At 35.7% G+C, this 26,293-nt stretch overlaps 1 protein-coding gene, 1 long non-coding RNA gene and 1 pseudogene across 13 annotated transcripts; all 3 read right to left on the reverse strand.

Moving 5' to 3' along the window:
• Positions 1–14,788, reverse strand: LOC122080184 (annotated as a pseudogene).
• LOC122080187 lies at positions 5,570–7,192 on the reverse strand. Its single transcript, XR_006140631.1, has 2 exons — positions 6,202–7,192; positions 5,570–5,629 (listed from the first exon to the last, which is right to left on the reverse strand). It is a non-coding gene; the product is annotated as an uncharacterized LOC122080187 (long non-coding RNA).
• On the reverse strand, positions 7,313–26,221 carry LOC122080186. 12 transcript variants are annotated; one of them, XR_006140623.1, is made up of 12 exons: positions 26,053–26,221; positions 25,193–25,980; positions 24,649–24,738; positions 22,808–22,933; positions 22,625–22,676; positions 20,878–21,139; positions 18,568–18,627; positions 18,292–18,387; positions 17,196–17,340; positions 17,006–17,056; positions 15,614–15,664; positions 14,822–14,851 (listed from the first exon to the last, which is right to left on the reverse strand). XR_006140623.1 is itself a non-coding variant. In XM_042647102.1 (11 exons), the coding sequence occupies exons 4-10, from the start codon at positions 22,891–22,893 to the stop codon at positions 17,082–17,084; spliced, it is 468 nt and encodes a 155-aa protein (XP_042503036.1). In that variant the 5' UTR covers positions 22,894–22,933; positions 24,649–24,738; positions 25,193–25,980; positions 26,053–26,221; the 3' UTR covers positions 7,313–7,329; positions 17,006–17,081. The 12 variants fall into 12 exon arrangements, 2 of the variants coding, with proteins under 2 accessions (XP_042503036.1, XP_042503035.1); XR_006140624.1 differs by lacking the exon at positions 14,822–14,851 and adding an exon at positions 15,151–15,184; XM_042647102.1 differs by lacking the exons at positions 14,822–14,851; positions 15,614–15,664 and adding an exon at positions 7,313–7,329 and having other exon boundaries at positions 17,006–17,129; positions 17,257–17,340; positions 21,098–21,139.
• Between the last annotated feature and the right edge of the window lie 72 nt (positions 26,222–26,293).

Raw genomic sequence — 26,293 nt, forward strand, 5'->3', positions numbered from 1 at the left:
TTAAGCAAAACACTCTTAACCTCACTTCTTCTGGCTGATGATCCATCAGTGCAGCTCTTGTATAGACTTGCAGAAGCTTAAAACACATACAAGCTATATAGTCAGTGCCTTGGTGGAGACGACATGGCATTTTGCATATATTAATGGTTCAGAATTATAAAACAGTCCAGAATGGACAAAACTTCGGCTGCTATCCGGGTTACAGCAACCCCTGCAGATAGTCAAAATAATAGAATATTGAAAGACATATATGAAAAATACAAAACCTATGAAGGTATTTATGAATCCAAGAGAAAAGATGAATTATTCTATTTTCTTGGCTGTCATTCAGCTCTAGTAGTCAAATATTTTCGGTCTGAGATGAACCCAGTTCATAAAAAAGTCTATACCGCAAGGTTTGAGAACTTGATATCCGGAATGGGATCGATCAAGGTCAATACTGATCTAGACCATCTTGAATCGAACAGAAATACCTTTGATTTTATATTTAAAGCCACTTTTTTTTTTTTTTTTAATCATTTTACCCTTTGTTTGTATCGATCCATAGATACAGTATCAACCACGAGAGAGAAGGGATGATGGCTTGGAGTGAGCAATATATACATATATACATGTTTCTTCTGTAGCTCAGCCTACAAACCAATGCAAAACATGTTAACAACGAGTGATCATAACACTTCAGTGTTTCAAACCAATTGATCATTATCAATGGATATTTAAAGAATCTAGAGACAATGGCAATATGAAGAAGTGGTAAGAATGTACTCTTATCCAAAGGTTGGGAACAAAATTTATTTCCTTAGACAATCTAACCACATGCATCTAACATAGAGATGTGAATTGGCAACATAATGTGAATTCAGGAGGACCCACTTTAGTGAAGACAGAAGACAACATGAGATGAAAGAAATTATGAGAAAGAAAATCAACATAAGGTAAATCTGTACTTTAGAACACTATCAGTTGGCTAACCACATCCAACCTGCAAAAGCAATCATTGTCAACATTTTCACTTCATTAATGATGCGAAACCAAAAAATCACTTTTAGTCACTAACACCACCAAACTAACATTTTTTAATCACTAAATCCACATTTAACTAAGTCGAGGCTGTTATTCTAACATCCATTCCATAAACTCATACAGCATGACCAGATATCAAAGAATCTTGCGACCATCGGTAGGATTTTTCTTCCACTAAACAAGCAGAGATGTAAGAGTTCGTTCAAATAATTTCACAAGCATCTATGATATTATCAATTGTTCGTGAGTTGTACATAAGATGTACATGAAACATTCACCAGGAGACTTGTAGCCAAAACTGGTCCTCAACCATTTTTTATCTTTCAACACTTGAACAAGTTTCCCAGATGATCTTGAATATCGAATATATTCCAAAATGAAAATAACAGTATCAGGTGTAATAGAAGTTAAGGGAGCTGGCAATCGAAAGTAGTCAGCCACGGGCCTGTAATTTTGGTTTAATCCAATAATAACGCCTAGCAACTGAAGCTACTCTCTGAAATTGAGGATTTCCTCACCATAGTGGTCTTCATCAATGAAGGGGAGGTTACTAATTTTTTAGGCTTCTTTCCATTCTGAATCAAACAAAATGGATCCAACAGGAGACCTGTCTCCAATGTAAGTCCTAAGCCATCTTCCTTCTTTTATATTCAAGATAAGGTCTTCAGTAGGCAAAAACTTCTTCCTCGAGAATTTAATGAAATTAAGCATTGAAAGTACATTGCTTCTGGTTAAATTTGATGATGCTGCCAGAGACATGAGATGCTTCCCAATGAATTGGCATGCTTCTCCAAATTCAGACATCACTCCCAGAAACTTCAATTCCTCCATATAGCACTAATTCTAAAATCTTTGATTATGGTGTTAACGACTTCCAAATTGCTTCAAAATCCATTCTCTCAATCTCTTCTTCACAACTTTCCAGAGGGAAGGTTTTACCTTTATACCCACTAATTCGAGAAGTGTGTGGACTCATAATATGAATGGGAAGAAATTTGTTTCTAATCTCAAATGAAATGGCTTCCCAGATTTTATTTATTTTCTGTTAAACATGATGAATCACAGTACTAAAGACAAACTTACCTATGAAGCCACATGTTGATTTGCCACTAAAATTTTTAAGATCAACTTATATTCTCTTTGAAAGGAAAGGATGGTTCTATGATGGGGTCAACAGTTTTTAAGGATATCTTTCCAAAAGATTTAGAGAACGCACAAGAGAAGAAATAGTGATCCACATTTTCATGTGAGTTTTAGCGTAAGCAACAGTTGGAGATAGATAGATTCCTTTCGAAAAGGAATTCTTGGATAGGGAGGGAGATTTCTTTTGATAAGGAACTTTAATTCTTGGATAGGGAGAGAGAGATTTCTTTTGATAAGGAACTTTTGTAAAAGCAATTTTAGTGCTTTTGGATTTGTTCATACACTATGGCTACATTTGGCTGGAAGGGAAATTAAAGAGTAGGGAAGTAAAATTTTAAAACTTTCAAAAAACAAACATTTGTAATTATTATCCCATGTGATTGTATAAATTACTTAAATTTCTTACTATATATTGAAATGATACATTTTGCATATAATTTTGATTTTACTTTTAAAACTAAAGGATTTGGATGCAAAGTAAAAATGAAATTTAACAACCAAATATGGAATGATTTGGAGTTAGTGATAAGGTCACATGGGATAATGATTTGGAGTTAATGACATAGTCAGATTATGAAAGACATACTAAAACTGCATCAGCACTATGATCTCTGGAAACTTTACATTTAAAATAAGGTTACCTTTTGTGGATCATTTGTCAAAGCATCAACCAACTCCTCTGACTCTTTCATAGAAGCAGCCAAATGCAGAGGATTGACACCACTTGGTCCAGCCAAATTTTGGAACATGTATTTTTTGGTGCCATTAGTGCTAGTGAAAGAATAGTAGACAAGCAATTCAACCATATTCCGACACTTCCTCTTCACTGCCCTGTTTAATAGGTGAATCTCTGAGAGTGCCAGCATGACCTCCCTTGACAGTCCATCCTTCCCTGAGTTTTTCTCCACAAGTATATCCAGGAGAGTCTTCATCAGAGGACACCAGTCCCTATCAACTGAGAAGGTAAGAAGATATCTGAACCGCAAATATTAAGAACCCAGACCTTCAGACCTGAGAGAAGTGCTCTTCCCCAGGAAAACACATCCAAGTTCATTTAAGAAGCACAGAATATCCTCCCTAGATCTCCGCTGCCCAAAATCCAGAAGATCTTCCAAAATACAAGCCATTCTAGTATCTGCCTCCAGTTCAGATTCAAGGACTTTCAGTTCTTGACAGATGGTATCATCAGCAATTATAACAGGAAAGCAGTTTCCTTTGAAACCATTCTCTACCTGGGCAGATAAGTCACACATATCAACCACACATGTTTCCCCAATAAAAAGAACAACCAATTAACTTGAAAGATAATTTATTATTTGTCCTATTCATTTCTATCAAGCCATCCAACTGAATCTTGTGCTACCTCTATGAAAATGCGGCCTAGGACACCAGGAGATCCTCTCAGAAAATTTAAAACTTTCTATGCTTGAGTCATCATACATTGTGCCTTCATAGGACGATCCAGAAACTTCCTTCGACATGTATCCACCCATATAGGTGCAATGGATTCTGCATAGAGAAAAAATTACTATGGCAATAAAGAGGTGGCATTTCTCACATCTATTCCCGCAAAATTAAAACTACTTACTTGGTGCCTGGAACAGTCAGATTTCAACCCATTGACACAAGAGATTTCTCTTTCCCACCCACGACAGCACATGGAGACACAGAGATTAGCTCAGGAGCATTCCACATTCTCCAGGATTTGCACAGACGGACCTTTCCTGAAGGATGACTGGAAGAGGCACCATTAGAAAGCTTCTAGCTACATCAGTTAAAAAAAAAAATATATATATATATATATATATACACACACACATATATAACCTAATTCCCAAATGCAATAGTGGCCTATTCAAGTAAAACCATTTTTCTTCCCTGTTTAGATATAGGATATAGAATTACCAATCTCATAAGGAAACAGGAAAAAAGCGAAAACACGATCTGCCTCATTACCACATATCATTAGGAATACATAATCAACCTGCACTCACCATCTTTATGTGTTACTAACTGCCCATCCACCTGAACCAGAAACCTTCCACTCCTCCAAAAATCAAATTCTTGATCATGTATTAGTGAATCGACACGCTGTAGAAGCTCTTCCTGGAGCCGCAAATTGCAAATAGTCCCCGCCACTGGTCAAGACTCAGGACAAAACACTAAAATACAAGCACTCATTCATGTAAAGCACGACTCACTCACTTGGTCCCAGGCAATGTAAGGCATTGACAAATAAACTGAAAGAACCACACATCCAGGCCTAATGTAGCTCTCCATTTCAGATGGACTGTGAGATAGACAATTAAATATCTGAAAATAACAATAGCAATTAGCACCATTGAACTATTAATTTTACATGAACTTTATGGAACGTTAAAAATAAAAAATATCCACTACATGCCTGTGTGCGTAGTGTCCCAGGAAAATCATTAGGATCTTTACCAAATAATTTAAAAATGATCCATCCAGTACGGTCCTGTAGAGGAGAAAAATGAATCATGCTTCCTTCCAACAAAAACTCAACCAAGAGTTGGAAATGTGTGTGCACAACATTTAGCCAACTTTTTTTTTTTTTGGGGGGGGGGGCGGGGAGGGTTGTTTATTACCTAAGAATCAGAATTTGAACTAGGAGACTTGTCAGACCCTTTATAGTTATATCGTAATTTTAAGAGACGTATCGGGGATATGCAAGATACGCTAAATGTACAGATAGAAATGAACAAGATACACATGGAAATATACTTCTGCATAAGAAATGGTATAAACAAGCCATATATAATAATATCATGCACAAACACTCTTAATGGATAACACCACAATTACTAAGAATAACCAGAGAGTCAAAAAAGTCAACCGACAAAACAAAAAGGATCAAAAGGACAAAGTGCAAACTCTTATACCATGTCATATTGGGCTGGACAATAGCCCTCAGACTCTTCCCTTGCCTTGAGCATTGCTAATTTGCTATAGTTTTAAACAGAAGATGCTCTCTCAAAAACTTTCAAACATAAACAAAAGTTGCTTTTATATTCACATATATTTTAAAAGATGTCTCTTCCTAGATGAATTGACAACTAATCCAGCAAATATATATGGTGATCAAGTTTTGATTCAGCACCATATGACATAATATCAAAGCATTTAAAGCGGCTATAACATTTATAACATTTACTCTAGCACTGTGATACCACCGTACTATTACTAGCTCCAGGGTAGTTCTTGCCATTATGAATATGATCAAAATTCAATGCAATCTAATGGCTTTCTTGATTCATTCATGGAAATGATCAAAGATTGTTTAATGAGCTATGCATAGGGAGAAAAAAAAGAAGAAGAAGAGGAAAGAATCTTAGATCTGCTACCTCATGAAAATATCCATGGGTCTGGGACCCCAGTTTTCGTCATCAGTAATATACTCATATAGAAGTAGTCCCACCACTAAACATGTGCCATTTCATACCTGCCTATGCCAAAAATTAAAATGATCAGAAGACTTATTCATCTAGAAGAATAAATACATAAAAATTTTGATCAGAAGGCTTCACTTTTAGGCATCATGCCATGTAAGCGTTGTAATATGGGTATAACGGTAGAATTGTCCCTAAGGGCAGTAATGTACTTGTACTCATGTCATTATAAATAAAGAAGGGCTAATGTCAATGAGACACAAGTCACAACTCCCCAAAAATCAGCATGGTATCAGAGCAAGTCAGCTCCTTTTCCCCAAAACCCTAAACCAACATATCGCTGCCCTCCTTACTTCTCCCCTTCCAGCGTTTTCTCCATGGAACCCTAACCTCACCTCTCTCGCCTCCTTCGCGGTCTCTTTTCTTTTGGTTTCAAGTATATGCCGATGAAACAATCTATTGAGAAAGAATCATATCATCAATATAACCAGTAAACTGGATATGAATAAGAGCTTTAAAATTCATACCAAAGTACAATCGATACAACTATATTAACTCTAAACACAATGAATCAGAAGAGGATAAGGTGGAAATGAGGAACAAAGTATCGTATAAAACCACTCACAGATGCAAGAGTGACCAACTATCCGAGCGTGTTTTCACATTCCAAAATAGATCAACCCTAGCTTGGATTCGACTTCCTTCTCGGTGCTGCAGATAAGGTGTTTATTTTTTTAATCTCTGAACTATCTACATCTACCATCTCTATTCATTGTTGCTTCCTGTTGATCGTATAACTTATTTGGCATGCATATTTAGTTCAGTTGAGACCCGTGACGACATCATTCCAATCCGTTTTGTTTCTGCACTAATAGGGCTGAGTTGGTCAAATAAGAAAACCTTAGTTGTGTTTGGATGTAAAGAAAAGAAGATAAAAAAAAAAGGGTCAAGCAGAACTCCAGAGGATGTGATACTGCTACACGTTTCACAGAATCATTGTTTTCCTTTGCTGTCCCAGCAGCTGCTTTCTCTGCATTAGGCTTGAAACCAGAAGGAACATCACTGGATTTGGGAATTATGGGTAATGCTTCTATGATAGATTTTTGCCTCGATACACATCCAACCTTGAACCCCTCTTCTTTCAGATCCATTAGGATATTTTTGATGGATTTTGGTTGCTTTGATTCAACTTTGGGCCTCTGTGCATCATGAAAAAGTTTCATAACCTCCTCCTCTGTTTTGATAGTTGATCTATCATTACTATGTTTATTACGTAAAAGAGGCTGCTTATAGTCCATTCCAACATCAGTTGAAGCCATATCTATGTCAGCAGCCATATAATCATAGTTGACTATCAATTCTGTCATTTTTTCTAGCTTGAAATTAGGCTATCTTATCATTGCTAGAACTGTTGCAGCTTTGGCTTTCAGAAAAGCTCTTGTGAGCATGTGCAGTGGAGATTGGTTTCCCTGGTGAACAGGCACTAGGAGGATTAAAAGATATATGGTATTGACTACAAATGTGGGTGCCTTGAAATCTCAAATGCCTGATTAATGTTTATATATTCATTGTTAGACTTTCTATGGCGTTTTGCACATCATTAAGAATATGGGAAAGCCTTACACTTAGCCGATGCTCTGGTTCTCCCTCAGCATGCTCTTGATGAGTAATTTCCTACACAAGAATGACAATTTACAAATTCTGGTAATGAATTCCAAATATGACATCAATCAAGCTCTTGATAAGTGATTTCCTGCAGGAAAATGGCAATTTACAGATTCTCTTAGTGAATTCCAAAGAAGACATATCAATCAGGCTCTTGATAAGTGACTTCCTGCAGAAAAATGACAATTTACAGATTCTGTTCATGAATTCCAAAGAAGACATCAATCAGGCTCTTGAGACTTGCTTTTAGTTTGTGCTTCTTATTGGCTTTCTTGCGAAGTCTATGTATATTGGTTATCTGAGATAATTCTGACCTTATGTGGTGTTGTGATGATACATAACCTCTTTTTTTGTTTTTTGTTTTTAATTTTTTTAATAAATAAATAATTCATATAGGCACGAGTTACTGGAAAATGAACTTTGCAACCAAAAGGTAAAGGGAAAAAAAATCATATCAGCTAACAGTGCATTATACGCGAGACTAACTTCTTGCTTTTCATTTTCCTCCCTTTACATCACTTTTTGGATTTCTTTGTAGAATTGTTGTTTTGAAATATACCTAGTGGCAGCATAGAAATAAGCAGGAAAATTGTACTTGGATTTTGAAGTATACCTAATCTGATCCAACATAAATTATAAAATAACTGAGAATACGCAAACAAAACTGGGTAATCGAAAAGAATGTCATCAACAAAAACAGTAAACTGAATATGAATAAGAGCTATAATATGCATAAGCGTAACAAAGTACAAATCGATACAACTACATGAACTCCAAATATAATGAATCAAAAGAGGATAAGGCAAAAATGATAAATCAAGTATCGTAAGAAACCACTCACAGATGTAAGAAAAACTAACTATCCGTGCGTCTTTTTGCCCTAAGAAAATAGATCAAACCCTAGCTTGGATTTGAGTTCCTCCTCGGCTTTGTGGATAAAGTGTTATTCTTTCTAGAATCTTTGAACTCTCTATGTCTACCTTTTCTGTTTATCGTTGCTTTTGTTGGTCGTCTAACTTCTTTGGACAACATATCTAGTTAAGTCTAGACCCGTGATGGCCTTATTCCAATCCATTTTGTTTCTACACTAATCGGGTTGAAACGGTCAAATAAGAAAAACCTGGCTGTGTTTGGATGCCAAAAAAAGAAGAGAAAAAAGAATATTAAAAAGAAAAGAAAATAAATCAGATAAAGGTGGATACCTCTTCTGAATCGAGAATACTTCAATTCTAGATTTTGAAGGATTTACAACGTAATCATTCACTTTGTTCAGTTATACGGATCTCATAACACCTTGCAGTATAGGCCTTTGCAATAGAATATAAAGAAACAAGAAGAAAAAGATGAGCAGATGTAAAATTCTGAAACAGAAGTAATAGCATAGTTGTCATGCCGTCGCCAAGGCGGCGATTTAGAGTCCTGGCGGAAAAAGAAGTTCATGGCAGTGCTACAATTTACGTGACTCACAAATGGCGGTCACCATTGGCTGATAGGCATCGCTATGGCACTACCATGGATGCCAGGTCATGCCTGATTCACTAGGCGGTCGATTTTTTGTAAAAAGCAGGGTGATTTTGATATTGCTATGTTAATTTTTGATGATTTGATGTTGCTTAATGTTGGTTTTATATGTTATAGGCATAGTTGTCACGGTGCCAAGGCGAACCAAGGCGGTGGAGGGTTGTCTAAGCGTTTAGGCGAGAAGGCGCCCGCCTTAAGGCGAACAAGTGTTATTTTTTATTTTTCCAATTTTCTAACATTATTTAGTAAGTTATATATACCTTGTATCATAAAAAATCAAGATTAAGCCACAACAAGTCATTAAAAATCAACATTTAGCCACATCAAATCATAAAAAATAACATTAAGTCATATTAAGTTATAAAAAATCAACATTTAGATAAATGCTCTTATTCTATAATAAGTTTGACTGGTCAAATGATTTTATTTTTACATGAGACTTTTTGTATTAGTTATAATATAAAACCAACTTTCTAACAAGTCTAAGATTACTTAAATCTGAGTTGCAATGACAAAGTTATACTTTAGTCAAACTTATTTTTAAGTGCATGAATACTGTTAAAATCGCCTGAATGAAAATAATTTTATGAACATCAAAACAAAATATTTTTTTACCAGACTTTTGGCTTTTAGCAATGTTTTAACATGATAGAACTTATAAAATTTTCATAATTGAGAAAAACCCTAGCATTTAAAAGTTGAAAATCGTCCCTATAACCAAAATCCAATTTTTGTTCTTGGACTGGGGGGTTGACTTTTTATCCTTTTGGAATTTGATTTTTAAACTATTTTTATTGGATTCAAATAGGGATATTTGCTTATTTATGAATAATATCTTAAGTAAATGATTTACTTGAATGATATTTGGCATAAATAAGTGCCGAAACACAAGGCGACATGCAGTGCAACAAGGCGACTGTTGCGTAGGCCCCAGGCAAACCTCCTGGACGCCTAGGCGACGCCTTGACAACTATGGTTATAGGGTATATATTATAGGCTTGCAGCATGCTAAATAACTTTAGAAAATAGGGAAAATAAAAAATGACACATGGACGATTTGACTGCCATGGTAACGCCATAACGGGCGATTCATCGCCAAATCGATTAGCCACCCCTCCACCGCCTTGGATTGATTTGACACCGTGATAACTATGAGTAATAGTATTCATCTCCTAGATGTAGTGTGATGTGATGCGATATGTCAATCCAGTTGAGAGGAATCAACAAAGGGAAAGAGAGGGGTAGAAGTTCGGCCTCTTATGTGGTTCCTTCTCAATTTTCAGACCGACCTCTCTTGCTCATAATCCTGCTAATGCTGATAGATATTCCACCACCGTCATCGTATCCAAGAAGTCACCGGTGAAGACAATGGACTCTACTATTTCCTCCATCCATATCGCTCTCTCCCTCCTTCTCTGCTTCTCTTTATATAGATCTTTCCCTTTCCCCTCCCCTTTATCCTTTGCCATCTCGTTTCTCTCCTACTCTGCCCTATTTGTACGATTTTTCAGTTGAATGAAATTATCCTGTCTAGCAGATGAGATTTATCAATACGCAAATAAAAAAGGATAAGAGCAACATATGTTGCTCATTATAATTCCATTACTAGATGTTCTAGCTACCAAGAATGGCCAGTTAAAGAAATACCGTTGCATGCAACATAAATACCAGGTTTCACCTCTAGCATATGAACATACCACGGTCTATGTAACTCTTCCTACAAGCACATAGAAATATAAAAGGGTCAAATATGATAAAAAAATATATGCACAATGGCATTTTGGACACATACCAAACAACAATTTAATAAAATCGCATTACCTTGTTTTTCACATTTTTCACTTTGATGCACCCTTCGTAATTTGGTTTGGTTTATACAAAAGAATTTCTATTCCTTCCCCGCACACTAAAACAAATATGGCATTCTTGAATAGCTCAGTAATGGTCAAACTATTCAAGTAAAAATCATAAAATAGAATTACAAAACTAATTGTATGAATATTTCCATCTACCACTTTGATAAAAAGTATGGCAAATCTCAATTGTTTTCAGTGCTAGCAATGCAATGATCCACAATATCATCAAAAAATTGTCCAAGATAAATATCACAATCACATTTATCACTAGATACATTAGAAAAGTGTTTAACCTAATGTTATGTTAGAAAAAATAACATATGAAAACAACTTACTTTAGGTAGCTGCCTAAATGAAAAAGTAAAATGGGATTATGCTATGATATGATTCTAGGAAAGAACATGCTCTGCCAATCAGAAGAGAACACCCCTCCCCACCACTGACTATGCAAAATAAAAAGGCAAACAGTGACATATATTCAGAACCAATAATAAGAACACCAATACAAACCCTGGAACATGCTATGGTTGTGGGAAGTTCGGTCATTCCGGGGTTAACTATCCATCTGTCCTAATCCTCATAAAAACACCAATATAAACCCAGCACCACCTATAAAAACTACCACCATATAGAATTCATTGGCACCGTTGAGTCAATCTGAAAGATGGGAAATTTGAAGGATGGTGGAATGATTATGACTCAACTCACCACATGTAGAATTCATTGGCACCTAACTAAGACCAACAAGTACAAAAACAACTGCTGGGCATCAACTTTCACTGTAAGGGAATGTATTCTTTCTGGACAAGCTCACTGGTTACCAAAATGCTCCATCCATCTGCCCTGTAATTAAAAATAACCAAAGGATTTCACATAATTCTTACAACGATAGCACTTGTAAGGGATTGTGAATGATTTTTTATCAATTATAAAATAAAAATTAATAAAGATACTTTATTGGGAATAAGGATGAAAATTGGATGATTAGTAAACCACTATTTCAACGAAGCAAAATATTAAGCAAAACTCCAAAGGAGAAATTATTCTAATAAGGTTAAGGAAGGAACAACATACAAGATCAAGATCCTCTTTCTCCACAATTTCTATCAGCAATAATTCCTTCATATTGTAGCCTCAGATATGCCTTAACATCAATTTCCAAATTTTCCTGTAATATTAAAAAGTAGGCACAAATTATTGGAAAATGAATTTAACAACCAAAAGGGAAAGTAAAAAAATTATATTAGCTAGCAGTCAACTATATGTGAGAGTAACTTCTTGCTTTCATTTTCCTCCCTTTACATCACTTTTTTTGTTTTCCTTTTATAACCCCTATTTTGAAATATAATTTTGTGCGGCATAGAAATAAGAAAGAAAATTTTACTTGGATTTGAAAGGGGACCCATCTTGATACAACAAAAGTTATAAAATAACTGAGTATATACTGTTACAACTGCATAATGAGAGAGAACCACATCATCAATATAACCAATAAATTTAATATGAATAAGAGCTTTCAAATGCGTGGCAAAGTAAAGATCAGTACAACTATATGAACTCCAAATATAATGAATTCATAAGATGATAAGGCAGGAATGAGGAATTAAGTAACGCATGAAACCACTAAGATGCAAGAGTGACCAACTATTTTCACATTCCACAATATATCAAACCCTAGCTTGGATTCGTGTTCCTCCTCAGCGCAGCAGATAAAGTGTTGTTTCTTCCCAGAATCTCCAAACTCTCTAGTTTACCTTCTCTGAACATTGTTGCTTCCTATTGATCGCATAACTTCTTTGGTTCACTCAAGACCCATAATGGCTTCATTCAAATTAATTTCCTATTTGCAATAATCGGGTTGAGTCAATTAAATAAGAAAACCTTGGTTGTGTTAGGATGTCAAGAAAGAAGAAAAAAAATAATATTAAGTGGAATTATATAAGATGTGATCCAGCGACTCGTTTCACTGAATCAGTGTCCCCTTTGGTGCCCCAATAGCTGCTGTCAATGCATTAGGCTTGAAACCAGAAGGAACAACACTGGATTTGGGAATTCTGGGTGATGCTTCGATGTTAGATATTTGACCTGATACACCTCCAGCCTTTAAATGGTTGCCTCTCATTACGTTAATTGTTTTCTTTAAATTTTCCTTCTTCTTTCAGAGCCATTAGGATATTCTTGATGGTTTTTGGTTCCTTTGATTCAACTTTGAGCCTCTGTTCATCATGAAAAGGTTTCATCACCTCCTCATCTGTTTTCACATTTGATCTGTCCTTACCATGCTCATTACCTAACAGAGGCTACTCATAGTCCATTCCATTATCAGTTGAAATCATATCTGTGTCAGCAGCCTTATAATCACAGTTAACTCAATGCTGTTATATTTTTCTCACTTGAAATTAGGCTATCTTTATCACTGCTAGAACTGTTGCTGCTTTGACTTTTAGCAAAGCTCTTGCGGGCATGATGTGCACTAGAGATTGGTTTCTCTGGTGAACAGGCACTAGGTGGATTAGAAGATATATGGTATTGATCAACATATGGTTACAAATACGGGTGCCTTAAAATCTCAGATGCCTAATCAAGGTTTAATTATTCATTATTAGACTCTATGATTAATATAAGTTTTGAACTTCATTAAGAATATGGGAAAGTCTTACGCTTGGCTGATGCTCTGGGTTCTTTCTCAGCATGCTCTTGATAGGTGATTTCCTGCGGAAAATGACAATTTACAGATTCTGTTAATGATTTCCAACAACGTACATCAATCAGGCTATCTAATTCTCAACAATTTATTACACAACAATGGGAATTATGGGACAACTACAGACCTTGAATTCTTAGTACGATACCCTCAATTTAGTGTTTATGCATAATATATGTTATCAATAGCTTTTTTTAACAAATTCTTTATGCAAAAGTGTTTAAAAAAATGTTTCCTATCCATTTATGTGTGTATCTTTAGCGTATCTTAGTGTATCTCCGATACGATACGATACCCTCCGATACGTATCTTAATTTTGGCCGACCGATACGGCAACCGATACCGATACTTTAATCCTTGGCCCTACTGCTTAAGATAAATTATGATCGAGATAAAATTTTCAACAACTATTGGAAAACAAGTCAAGTGTCAAGGCTTTCATGTGCATGTGGATAAGAATATTTAGGAGTCTCAAAAACATAGTGATGGGCAGTTTGAAGGAAGGTGGATCGATTATAACGCAAAACACCACATAAAGAATTCATCAGCACCACACTAAGGCCAACAAGTATAAAAGCAACTACAATAATATCAGATTAGATCCTTTCTTAATGCTTGCCTCGGGAATCTGGAATATATAATACAATATCTAGTCAACAATCCACAACCAAAGGAGCATAAGTAATGGATAAAAATAGAAAAATATAGAACAAAGTTGTCTAAGCATCGCTTAAGCGCCTAGCTAATGTCACCTAGATTCTTTTCACTCCAATGCTTAGGCTTGTCTAGGCGTCACTTGTCTCAACATCAATTTTCATCTTTTCCGATAATATTAACAAGTCGGCACGAGTTAGTGGAAAATAAATTTTACAACCAAAAGGGAAAAGAAAAAAAAATCATTTCAACTAACAGTGCATTATATGTGAAACTAATCTCTTGCTTTTCATTTTTCTCCCTTTACATCACTTTTGGGTTTCTTTGTATAACCGTGTTTTGAAATAGACTTTAGTGGCAACAACAAGTAAGGAGGAAAATTGTACTTTGGATTTTAAAGTAGTCCCAACTTGATACAATAAAATAAAATAATTGAGTATACGCCGATGAAACAACCTAATAAGAAAGAATCATATCATCAATATAACCAGTAAACTGGATATGAATAAGAGCTTTAAAATTCATACCAAAGTACAAATCGATACAACCATATAAACTCCAAATACAATGAATTAGAAGAGGATAAGACAGAAATGAGGAATAAAGTATTGTATGAAACCACTCACAGATGCAAGAGTGACTAACTACCCGAGCGTGTTTTCACCTTCCAAAATAGATCAAACCCCAGCTTGGATTCGACTTCCTCCTCGGTGCTGCAGATAAGGTGTTGTTTCTTTTTAGAATCACTGAACTCTCTACATCTACCATCTTTATTCATTGTTGCTTCCTGTTGATCGTTTAACTTCTTTGGCCTGCATATTTAGTTCAGTTGAGACTTGAGACTCGTGACGGCATCATTCAAATCCATTTTGTCTCTGCAATAATAGGGTCGAGTTGTCAAATAAGAAAACCTTAGTTGTGTTTGGACGTAAAGAAAAGAAGATAAAAAAATAGCGTTGAGCGGAACTCCAAAGGATGTGATACAGCTACACGTTTGACATAATCATTGTTCTCCTTTGCTGCCCTAACAGCCACTTCTCTGCATTAGGCTTGAAACCAGAAGGAACACCACTGGATTTGGGAATTCTAGGTAACGCTTCTATATTATATTTTTGCCTCGATACACCTCCAGCCTTTAACCCCTCTTCTTTCAGATCCATTAGGATATTTTTGATGGATTTTGGTTGCTTTGATTCAACTCTGGGCCTCTGTGTATCATGAAAAAGTTTCATCACCTCCTCTGTTTTGACAGTTGATCTATCATTACCATGTTTATTACGTAAAAGAGGCTGCTCATAGTCCATTCTAACATCAGTTGAAGCCATATCTGTGTTAGCAGCCATATAATTAAAGTTGACTATCAATTCTGTCATATTTTTCTCACTTAATTAGGCTATCTTTATCATTACTAGAACTGTTGCAGCTTTGGCTTTCAGAAAAGCTCTTGTGAGCATGTGCAGTGGAGATTGGTTTCCCTGGTGTATAGGCACCAGGCAGATTAAAAGATATATGGTATTGACTGCAAATATGGGTGCCATGAAATCTCAGATGCCTGATTAAGGTTTAAATATTTATTGTTAGACTCTCTATGACAAATATAAGTTTTGCACATCGTTAAGAATATGGGAAAGCCTTACACTTGGCCGATGCTCTGGTTCTCCCTCAGCATGCTCTTGATGAGTAATTTCCTGCACAAGAATGACAATTTACAGATTCCATTAATGAATTCTAAATATGACATCAATCAGGTTCTTGATATGTGATTTCCTACAGAAAAATGATAATTTACAGATTCTGTTAGTGAATTCCAAAGAAGACATCAATCAGGCTCTTGATAAGTGATTTCCTGCAGAAAAATGACAGTTTGTAGATTCTGTTCATGAATTCCAAAGAAGACATCAATCAGGCTCTTGATAAGTGATTTCCTACAGAAAAATGATAATTTACAGATTTTTTTAATGAATTCCAAAGAAGACATCAATCAAGCTATCTACTTCTCAACAATTTATTACATGATAATTAGGGGAAAAATCAGAGGCACTGAGAATACTGACTTACAATTGATGTATCATGGGGCCTTTCCCCTTCCATCACCTCCTCCCTCCCCCAATTGATGTGTCCCAACTTTAGTTCGATCCCCTGGCCTATGAGCTCCTCATGGGCTTTGTGCTTCATGGCTCCTCCCCCCTCCCCTCTCTCCCTTTATATATTCTTCCTCATAGTTGTCACAACGTCAAATCGATCCAAAGCAGTGGAGGGGTGGCTAATTGATTTGGCAATGAATTTCCCGTTATAGCATTGCCATGGCAATCAAATCGCCTATGTTATTTTTTATTTGTCCTATTTTCTAAAGTTATTTAGTATGCTACTTTTTTTATTTTTCCTATCTTCTAAAGTTATTTACATGCTACAAGCCTACAATATATACCTTATATCATATAAAACTAACATTAAGCAACATCAAATTATCAAAAATCAACATAGCCCTATCAAAATCACCCTGCATTTTACAAAAATCAACTGCCTAGTGAATCAGGAGTGACCTGGCATCCATGGCAGTGCCATGGCAATGCCTATCAGCCAATGGCGACAGCCTTTTGTGAGTCACGTAAATCGTAGCACTGCCATGAACTTCTTTTTCCACCAGGATGCCAAATCGCCGCCTTGGCGACGCCTAGACAACACCATGACAACTATGTTCTTCCTCTTCATAATGAATTATTCATTAAAAAAAAATTAAAAACAAAAAAAGAGGTTATATATCATCACAACACCATGTAAGGTCAGAATTATCTCAGATAACCAATGTACATAGACTTCGCAAGAAAGCCAACAGGAAGCACAAACCAAAAGCAAGTCTCAAGGAAAAGTTAAAATAGCTTCTATGGTCAACAATCATACACAATTTAGCATAGGAAATGTCAGAAATGATTTGTTTGCTTTAATTCATATAACAGAAATTTCTCTGAAAATCAAAGGATTTTATTATGTTGAAGAGGTGGTCTATTATCAATGAACACTACTTTTACCTTCCTTATTAGGTGAGCGTCCAAGGACCCTTCCAAACCTTGAATGTTTACCTGGTCCAAACCAGATAGAAATTCCTTATGAGATACCATCTGATTGAATCCCTTCTGAGTGCCTGTCTAATATCTAGTCAAAGATCCAAAATCAAATGAGCATAAGTAACTGATAACAAGAAAAAGAAAAAGGAGCAACCATGTGCACAAGGCTCCCACTACTTCAGGTTCTGTGAGAGGAAAATGTACGCAACCTTACCCCCCTGCTTCACCGGAGAAAAATATAGACCATTGTTGTCTAGGAGTTGACTAGGCACCTTATTAGTGTCACCTTGATCTTTTCCCTGCAACGGTTAAGGTTGTCTAGATGTTGTGACAACTACGCTATAGAAAGAAATGCTAATAAGATTTTAAAGAATGATTATGGCTTAGTATGCAGTGTTAAGTTGACTCATTTACACAGGATCCAGATTGTACCAGCTCGAAAATTATGGAGATACAAACACATTCATTTCCCATTGAAAAGAATTTACCTTTACTGATTAACATAAAGTTACGATCTAGATAAATTTTCTGAAAATTCTTGGCAAACAACTTAAGAGTTGGTCCCCACCCCCTCACCCCCTCACCCTCTCATCCCCTTTTGTTAATAAGATATCACTAGTCATACGGGACTACCGAGAGTTAGTTTTCAGAGATGTATCTTTATGTTTCCAAGATAAACTTATCCATCAACTGTTCACAACATGACTTAAAATCTAAAGAAGACTAGAAGAATTAAGGATTTCACATGCATGTGAATAAGAAGCTTCAAGAGTCTAAAAAATATAGTGATGCAAAGTTTGAGGGATGGTGGATCGATTATGATGAAAAACACTACATAAAGAATTCATTGGCTCCTCACTAAGGCCAACAAGTACAAAAGCAACTGCAGGAAATCAAGTCCCATTAGAAGGGAATCTATGTTGTTCGGTCAAGCTCACTGATTACCAAAACATAACATCCATCGGCCCTGTAATAAAATATAATCAATAGATTTCACATCATTCATACAAAGACAGTAACTGTAAGGGATTGCCACCACTTATTCCTCAAGCGATCAATATTCTATAGCGATTATCCTATCTTGAATAATTGTGTATCCATTATAAAATAAAAATAGATAAAGATACTTTACTGGGAATAAGGATGAAAATTGGATGATTAGCAAACAATTACTTCAACAAAGCAAAATATTAAGCAGAGCTCTAAAGGAAAAAAAATATTATTATGAGGTTGAGGAAGGAACAACATACAAAATCAAGATCCTCTTTCTCCATAATTTCTATATCAACAAGCATTCCTTCATATTGCCACCTCAGATATGCGTCAACATCTATTTCAATCTTTTCCTGAAATATTAACAAGTAGGCACGAGTTACAAGAAAATGAACTTTGCTACCAAAAGGTAAAAGGGAAAAAATCATATCAGCTAACAGTGCATTATACGTGAGACTAACTTCTTACTTTCATTTTACTCCCTTTACATCACTTTTTGGGTTTCTTTGTATAACCGTTGTTTTAAAATATACCTTAGTGGCAGCAAAGAAATAAGAAGGAAAATTGTACTTGGATTTTGAAGTAGACCCAACCTGATACAATAAAAATTATAAAATAACTAAGTATACACTGATGCAACTGGGTAATGAGAACGAACAACGTCATCAATATAACCCATAAATTGAATATAAAAAAGAGCTTTAATATGCATAGGCATAAAAAAGTACAAATCAATACAACTATTTGAACTCCAAATATAATGAATCAGAAGAGGATAAGGCAGAAATGATGAATCAAGTATCGTATGAAACCACTCACAGATGTAAAAGTAACCAACTAACCGAGCGACTTTTTACCTTCAAAAAATAGATCAAACCTAGCTTGGATTTGAGTTCTTCCTCGGCGTTACGGATAAGATGTTATTTCTTTCTAGTATCTCTAAACTCTCTACATCTACCATTTTTCTTTATTGTTGCTTCTTATTGGTCATCTAATTTCTTCGGACAACTTCTCTAGTTAAGTCAAGACTTGTGATGGCCCCATTCCAATCCATTTCATTTATGTAATAATCGGTTGAAAAGGTCAAATAAGAAAACCTTCATTGTGTTTGGATGTAAAGAAATGAAGAGAAAAAAGAATATTGAGAAGAAAAGAAAATAAATCAGATAATGTTGGGCCAAGAAATTATATCTTTATGTGAGATATATTCAGCAGCATGTCTCCTCTGAATCAAGAATACTTCAATTCTAGATTTTGAAGGATTTGCAACATAATCATTCACTCCATTCAGTTGTATGGATCTCAAAACACCCAACAATATAGACCTTTGCATTAGAGTATAAAGAAGAAAAAGAAAAAAAAAAAAAAGAAACTGAGTAGATGTAAAATTCCGAAACAGAAGTAATAATACTCATCACATAAACATGATGTGATGTAATGTGGCATGTCAATCCAGTTGGGAGGAATCAGCAGAAGGGAAAGAGAGGGACAGAAGTTCTCTTCCATGGTTCCTTCTCAATTTTCAGACCGACCTCCATTGCTCATAATCCTGCTAATGCTGATAGATATTCTGCCACCATCATCGTCTCCAAGAAATCACCAGTGATGATAACGGCCTATCTGAGTAGTAGACCCATCCTGGTATAACAAGAATTATGAACTGAGTATACGCCAACGCAACTGCATCTTAAGAAAGAACCACGTCATCAATATAACCTGTGAACTGAATATGAATAAGAGCTTTCAAATGCGTAGAAAAGGACAAATCAATACAACTAATATAATGAATCAGAACAGGATTAGGCGGCAATGAGGAATCAAGTATTGTATCATTGTATGAAACCACTCATAGATGCAAGAATGACCAACTATCCAAGTGTCTTTTCACCTTACAAAATAGATCAAACCCTAGCTTGGATTCGAGTTCCTTCTTGGCGTTGCAGATAAGGTATTGTTTCTTTCTAGAATCTATGAACTCTCTACATCTACCTTCTCTTCATTGTTGCTTCCTTTTGATCGTATAACTTCTATAGACAGCATCTCTTGTTCAGTCAAGACCCGTGATGGCCACACTCCAATCCATTTCGTTTTTGCAATAATCGGGTTGAGTTGGTCAACTAAGAAAACCTTCAGTGTTTGGATGTCAAGAAAAGAAGAGAAAAAATAATATTGAGCGGAACTCCAAAGATGTGATCCAGCGACTCGTTTCACAGAATCAATGTTCCCCTTTGCTGCCCCAAAAGCTGTTTTCTCTGCATTAGGCTTGAAACTAGAAGGAGTAGCACTGGATTTGAGAATTCTGGGCAATGCTTCTACGTTAAATTTTTAGCTCGATACACCCCCAGCCTTTAAGCGGTTGCCTCTCATTGTAAGTGAGTCAAGGGTTAAATATACTTCTATGTTAAATTTCTGGAACCAGAATGTCTTATAATATTGGATACATGTATAAAATCATCAGTTCGAGGATACGTTGAAAAAGGTTCACACCTGTCAACAGAAATCAGATAATAAATAGCACATCCATTTAATCTATAACTAAAGAAACTTCCTTCCTAGTTTTAGGAGGGAAAGAGCAACATATCAATTGTTTTATGTATGAAAAGAGAAACATAATGATTGTTATATTAGAGTATCAGGTTTTTAAACTTGAGCATTCGATTCCAGAAATTTCCCAATCACTTTAGCTCGTCTCCAGTACACTCATTGATTTTTTTCTCGTGTTCAGACCTTAATGATGCAGAAACTGCAGCGTGCTTGACAAACTAGAATGCTTTGGACTAGGAAGTTTACCATACATAGCTTGGGTAATATTAGTCATCAAAAAATTAGACTAGGAAGCTTACCATGCATAGCTTGGTTCATCTGAGTCATCAAAAAATTCAAGCCCAACTTCATTTTGGATTGGGACACATGAATCAGTTGAAGGATTTTTCTAGATGACTGTATTCCCGTCTACTACAATCAACTCATAACACAAGGTTCTTGTTAGGGCCTGCAGGACCGTTCATTATTTATCATGTTTAGGCCATTGTACAGGAGGACCAAAGACAACAAAATATCCACCTGGTAGAAGCAGCTGATCCACTTCCATAAAATATGTCCCATCTGCAAATCAAAAGTTTCCTTTTAATCAAAGAAAAAACCAATAGAACATTATAAGTAAATAATTAATGAGGAAAAGAGTAGGAACTTACTGTAGGCAGTAAATGGAATCAAACAACAAGAGCAATGCATCAAATCAAAGGAATGCATAGGAAAAGGCAATCTATGAGTACCAAGTATTAGAACAAATTTTGGGATTCCCCTTTCTAAAGCAAATTATATCTGTGATTTATGTGAAACTCTTAGAGCAAATGAGAGGGTAAAAATATCTTCCCTAATAAGGTAAGCCCCAAAGCTTACAACCTACATGAAAACCAAATCATGCAATTTCCTTTTTAATTACATAGAACTTCTAAATTTAAATACGAATAAAACTTTAAAGACAACCAAGTAAACAATACCTACCTCATATCCCATATCTAGGCTTGTCCTCAAAATTCCTCAACTTATAAGAATGTACTGCCCAATTTTCTCAATGTATTGAATGGCCCCATCAGGAAACATTGTTCCGCCACCTGGAAAAAAAAAGTATGGACTGTCTTCTTTCATCCAGCCCTGGTGGCCCTTCCTATCGAAAATTTTATTATGTGGCAACTGGCATGTTGTTGTGCCATATCTGCATGTCGAGGACAGTTTTTAAGGAGCAAGACCTGTAGTTAACCTAAATAGAGTAACATCAAGTATTGACGTCCTCTATAACCAAGTGGGAGGGACAAATATATTTCAACATTTGATAAGTGCAGAAACTATACAGATAACATCATATACTCATTGCCTAAAAATAAAAAGGGAAAATATTTTCTATGTAGGGGTGAACGAAACAACAACACAGGTAATCTGCCAAGTTCTTTGGTTAAACCCACCAATGAAAACCATATGCTAGCCCTTTGGTAAGTAATAATCCAGCCATGGTGAAATCTAGATTTCTTTCTTAATGAAAAAGTGGGTCGAGGTTAAAGGTTAGTCTAGTGGCTTTACCAATCACCAGAAATCAAACACACAAAGTACATTCCCTTCTCAATAATCCAGGTTAGACAAACTCATCTATATGTTGGTCTGCACATGCATTTGGTTGTGTAAAAGCGCATAGCTTGGGTTGTGGTCTGTTAGGTTAAAGTGTATGAGGCACGTTGTCTGACCAAGTGGGCCATAGTCCATTCCATCATCAGTTGAAGCAATATCTATGTCAGGAGCCTCATAATCATAGTTGACCAGCTTCTGTCATGTTTTTCTCAATTGCAATTAAGCTATCTTTATCAATGAATATTTGAAGCAAAGCTCTTGTGAGCATGATGTGCAGTGGAGTTTGGTTTCTCTGGTGAACAGGCACTAAAAGGATTAGAAGATATATGGTATAGATAAACATATGGCTACAAATACAGGTGTGTTACAAAATCAGAAGCTTGATCAATGTTTAAATATTCATTGTTCAACTCTCTATAAGAAATATAAGTTTTCAACTTTGCTAAGAATATGGAAAAGCCTTACACTTAGCCGATGCTCTGGGTTCTCCCTCAGTATGCTCTTGATAAGTGATTTCCTGGAGAAAATGACAATTTACAGATTCTGTTAATGAAGTCAAAGATGACATTAATTAGGCTATCTACTTCTCAACAATTTATTACACAACAATAGGGGAAAATCAGATGCACTGAGAATACTCAGACTTACAATGTTAAGGAATAGCATGTAGGTAAAGGACCCATGGATGAATGGTTTATCTTACTTATCAGTCCAGCCATATCATCCAACCACATGGATTGATCCAATATAATTAGATGGTCCTGTAGAAATAAACTGAACCAAAACAAGAGGGAGGACTTCATGTGATGCAAAATAAAGCTTTAAGCGGGTTTTAAAGAACCAGAAGGGTTTAAGTCACTGCATAATGGTATTTAGCACTTGATGATATAGAACAAAATTAAAATCTTGACAAACAACTGATGATTTATGCAATTAACAAATTGATTTCAAAATGAAAAGTATCATATTGGTGTTCTCAAACACAAAAGAGTATATATATATATATATCATCACAACACCACATAAAATCAGAATTATCTCAGATAATCAATGAGCATATTGACTTCGCTGGAAAACCAACAGGAAGCCCAAACCACAAGCAAGTCTCACAGAAAAGTTAAACTAGCTTCTATGGTCAATGATCATAAAACATTTAGCAAAAATTTTTATTGAAAAGAAAGGATTTTATTGTATTAAAGAGGTGGTTTATTTTATCAATTAATAATGCCATTTCCTCTCCATATTAGGTTAGTGTCCAAGGACCCTTCTAAACCTTGAATGTTCACCCAGGTCCAAAACAGAAAGGAATTCCTTATGGGATAACATCTGATTGAATCCTTTCTTAATGCTTGCCCTGGGAATCTGGATATATAATACAATATCTAGTCTGCCATCCACAATCAAAAGAGCATAAGTAATGGATAAAAGTAGAAAAATATAGAACAAAGTTGTCTAGGGCGGTGTGTTAGTGTCACCTTGATTTTTTCCCTCCAATGCTTAGGCTTTTCTAGACGTTGTGACAGCTATGATATACAAACAAATGCTAATAAGCTTAAAAAAATGACTCTGGCTTTGCAAGCAGTGTTAAATTGACTCATTTACATCGGATCCGGAGTGTACCAACTTGGAAAATATGGATATACAAACACATTCATTTCCCATTGAAAAGAATTACCCCTACTTTTAACATAAATTATGATCTAGATAAAATTTTCAACAATTCTTGGAAAACGAGTCAAGAGTTGGTCTCCTTCCTCCCACACCCCCCCCCCCAAAAAAAAAAAACCACACTCCACCCCATGCCACTCCCAATTTGTTAATAACTCAAGGGTGTATATTACTTGGCATATGGGACTAATGAGAGTTAGTTTTGAGAGAAGTATCTATATGTTTCCAAGATAACTTATCCATCAATTGTTTACAACATGAGTTAAAACCAAAAGAAGACTAGAAGAGCTAAGGCTTTGATGTGCAAGTGAATAAGAAGCTTCAGGAGTCTAAAAAACATAGTATGGGCAATTTGAAGGATGGTGGAATGATTATGATCAAAACACCACATAAAGAATTCATTAGCACCTCACTAAGGCCAATAGTACAAAAGTAACTGCAGGAAATCAAGTCTCATTATAACTTTATAAGGGAATGTATGTTTTCCAAACAAGCTCACTGATTAGCAAAACACTCCATCCATCTGCCATATAATAAAATATAATCAATAGATTTCACATCGTTCTTACACATACAACAACTATAAGGGATTGCCTCCACTTATTCCTCAAGCGATCAATATTCTATAGTGATTATCTTATCCCAAATGACTGTGCATCAATTAAAAAATAAAATAAAATGAAACAAAAAAGACAAAGAGACTTACTAGGAATAATGATGAAAATTGGATGATTAGTAAACCACTATCTCAACCAAGCAACATATTAAGAGGAACTCCGAAGGAGAAATTTTTCTTATGAGGTTGAGGAAGGAAAACATACAAGATGAAAATACTTTCTCCATAACCATATCAGCAATCATCCTTCATATCGTTGCCTCAGATATGCCTCAACATCTATTTTCATCTTTTCCTGTAATATTAACAAGTAGGCATGAGTTATTGAAAAGTGAATTTTACAACCAAAAGGTAAAGGGAAAAAAATCATATCAGCTACCAGTGCATTATATGTGAGACAAACTTCTTGCTTTTCATCTTCCTCCCTTTACATCAACTCTTTGGGTTTTGAAAGATACCTTAGTGGCAGCAAACAAATAAGGAGGAAATTTTGTACTTTAATTTTAAAGTAGACCCAACCTGATAATATGATTTTAAAGTAGACCCAACCTAGTACAAAGAAAATCATAAAACAATAGAGTGTACGACGACACAACTATGTAATGAGAAAGAACCATGTTATCAATATAACTAGTAAACTGAGTATGAATAAGAGCTTTCAAAAGAGTAGCAAAGTACAAATCGAAAATAATGAATCAGAAAAGGATAAGGTGGGAATGAGGAATCAAGTATCATATGGAACCACTCACAGATGCAAGAGTGACCAACAATCCGAGCATCTTTTCACCTTCCAAAATAGATCAAACCCTAGCTTGGATTCGAGTTCCTCCTCGATACTACTGATAAGATTTTGTTTTTTTTTAGAATCTATGAAATCTCTACGTCTACCTTCACTATTCATTGTTGCTTCTTGTTGATTGTAGAACTTCTTTGGATTGCATATTTGGTTCAGTTGAGACTTGTGACGGCCTCATTCCAATCCATTTCGATTCTGCAATAATCAGGTGGAGTTGGTCAAATAAGAAAACTTCACTGTGTTTGGATGTCAAGAAAAGAAGATAAAAAGTAATATTGAGAGGAACTCCAAAGGATGTCATCTAGCAACTTGTTGCACATAATCAGTGTTTCCCTTTGCTGCCCCAACAGCTGCTTTCTCTGCATTAGGCTTGAAACCAGACGGAAAAGCACTGGATTTGGGAGTTTTGAGGGATGCTTCTATGTTAGATTTTTGCCTCAATACACCTCCAGCCTTTAAATAGTTGCCCCTCATTGGGTTACCTGTTTTCTTAATACACCTCCAGCCTTTAAATGGTTGCCCCTCATTGGGTTACCTGTTTTCTTTAACTTTTCCCTCTTCTTTCAGATCCATTCGGATATTCTTAATGGTTTTTGGTTGCTTTGATTCAACTTTGGGCCTCTGTGCATCATGAAAAGGTTTCATCACATCCTCATCTGTTTTGACAGTTGGTCTATCATTACCATGTTTATTACCTAAAAGGCTGCTCATAGTCCATTTCATCATCAGTTGAAGCCATATCTGTGTCAGCAGCCATATAATCAGAGTTGACTATCAAGTCTGTCATGTTTTTCTCACTTGAAATTAGGCTACCTTTATCATTGCTAGAACTGTTGCAGCTTTGGCTTTCAGCAAAGCTCTTGTGAGCATGATGTGCATTGGAGATTGGTTTCTCTGGTGAACAGGCACTAGGTGGATTAGAACATTTTTGGTATTGATCAACATATGGCTGCATATACGGGTGCCTTAAAATCTCAGATGCCTGATCAAGGTTTAAATATTCATTACTAGACTCTCTATGATGAATATAAGTTTTGCACTTTGCTAAGAATAT

Source organism: Macadamia integrifolia, chromosome 5, assembly GCF_013358625.1.
Source record: "Macadamia integrifolia cultivar HAES 741 chromosome 5, SCU_Mint_v3, whole genome shotgun sequence".
NCBI classification, from domain to species: Eukaryota; Viridiplantae; Streptophyta; class Magnoliopsida; order Proteales; family Proteaceae; genus Macadamia; species Macadamia integrifolia.

Bases quoted from the DNA above. Each gene is read 5' to 3' on its own strand.
- LOC122080186 (XM_042647102.1), bottom strand. From the start codon at position 22,893: ATGTGGTTGGATGATATGGCTGGACTGATAAGTAAGATAAACCATTCA. The intron at 18,628-21,097 runs GTGGATATTTTG...TTATTGTATCAG, and splicing joins GGATCAGCTGCTTCTACCAG to GTTGGGTCTACTTCAAAATC. The intron at 17,341-18,291 runs GTATGTTGTTCC...TAACCGTTGCAG, and splicing joins AGAAAGAGGATCTTGATTTT to GGAAAAGATCAAGGTGACAC.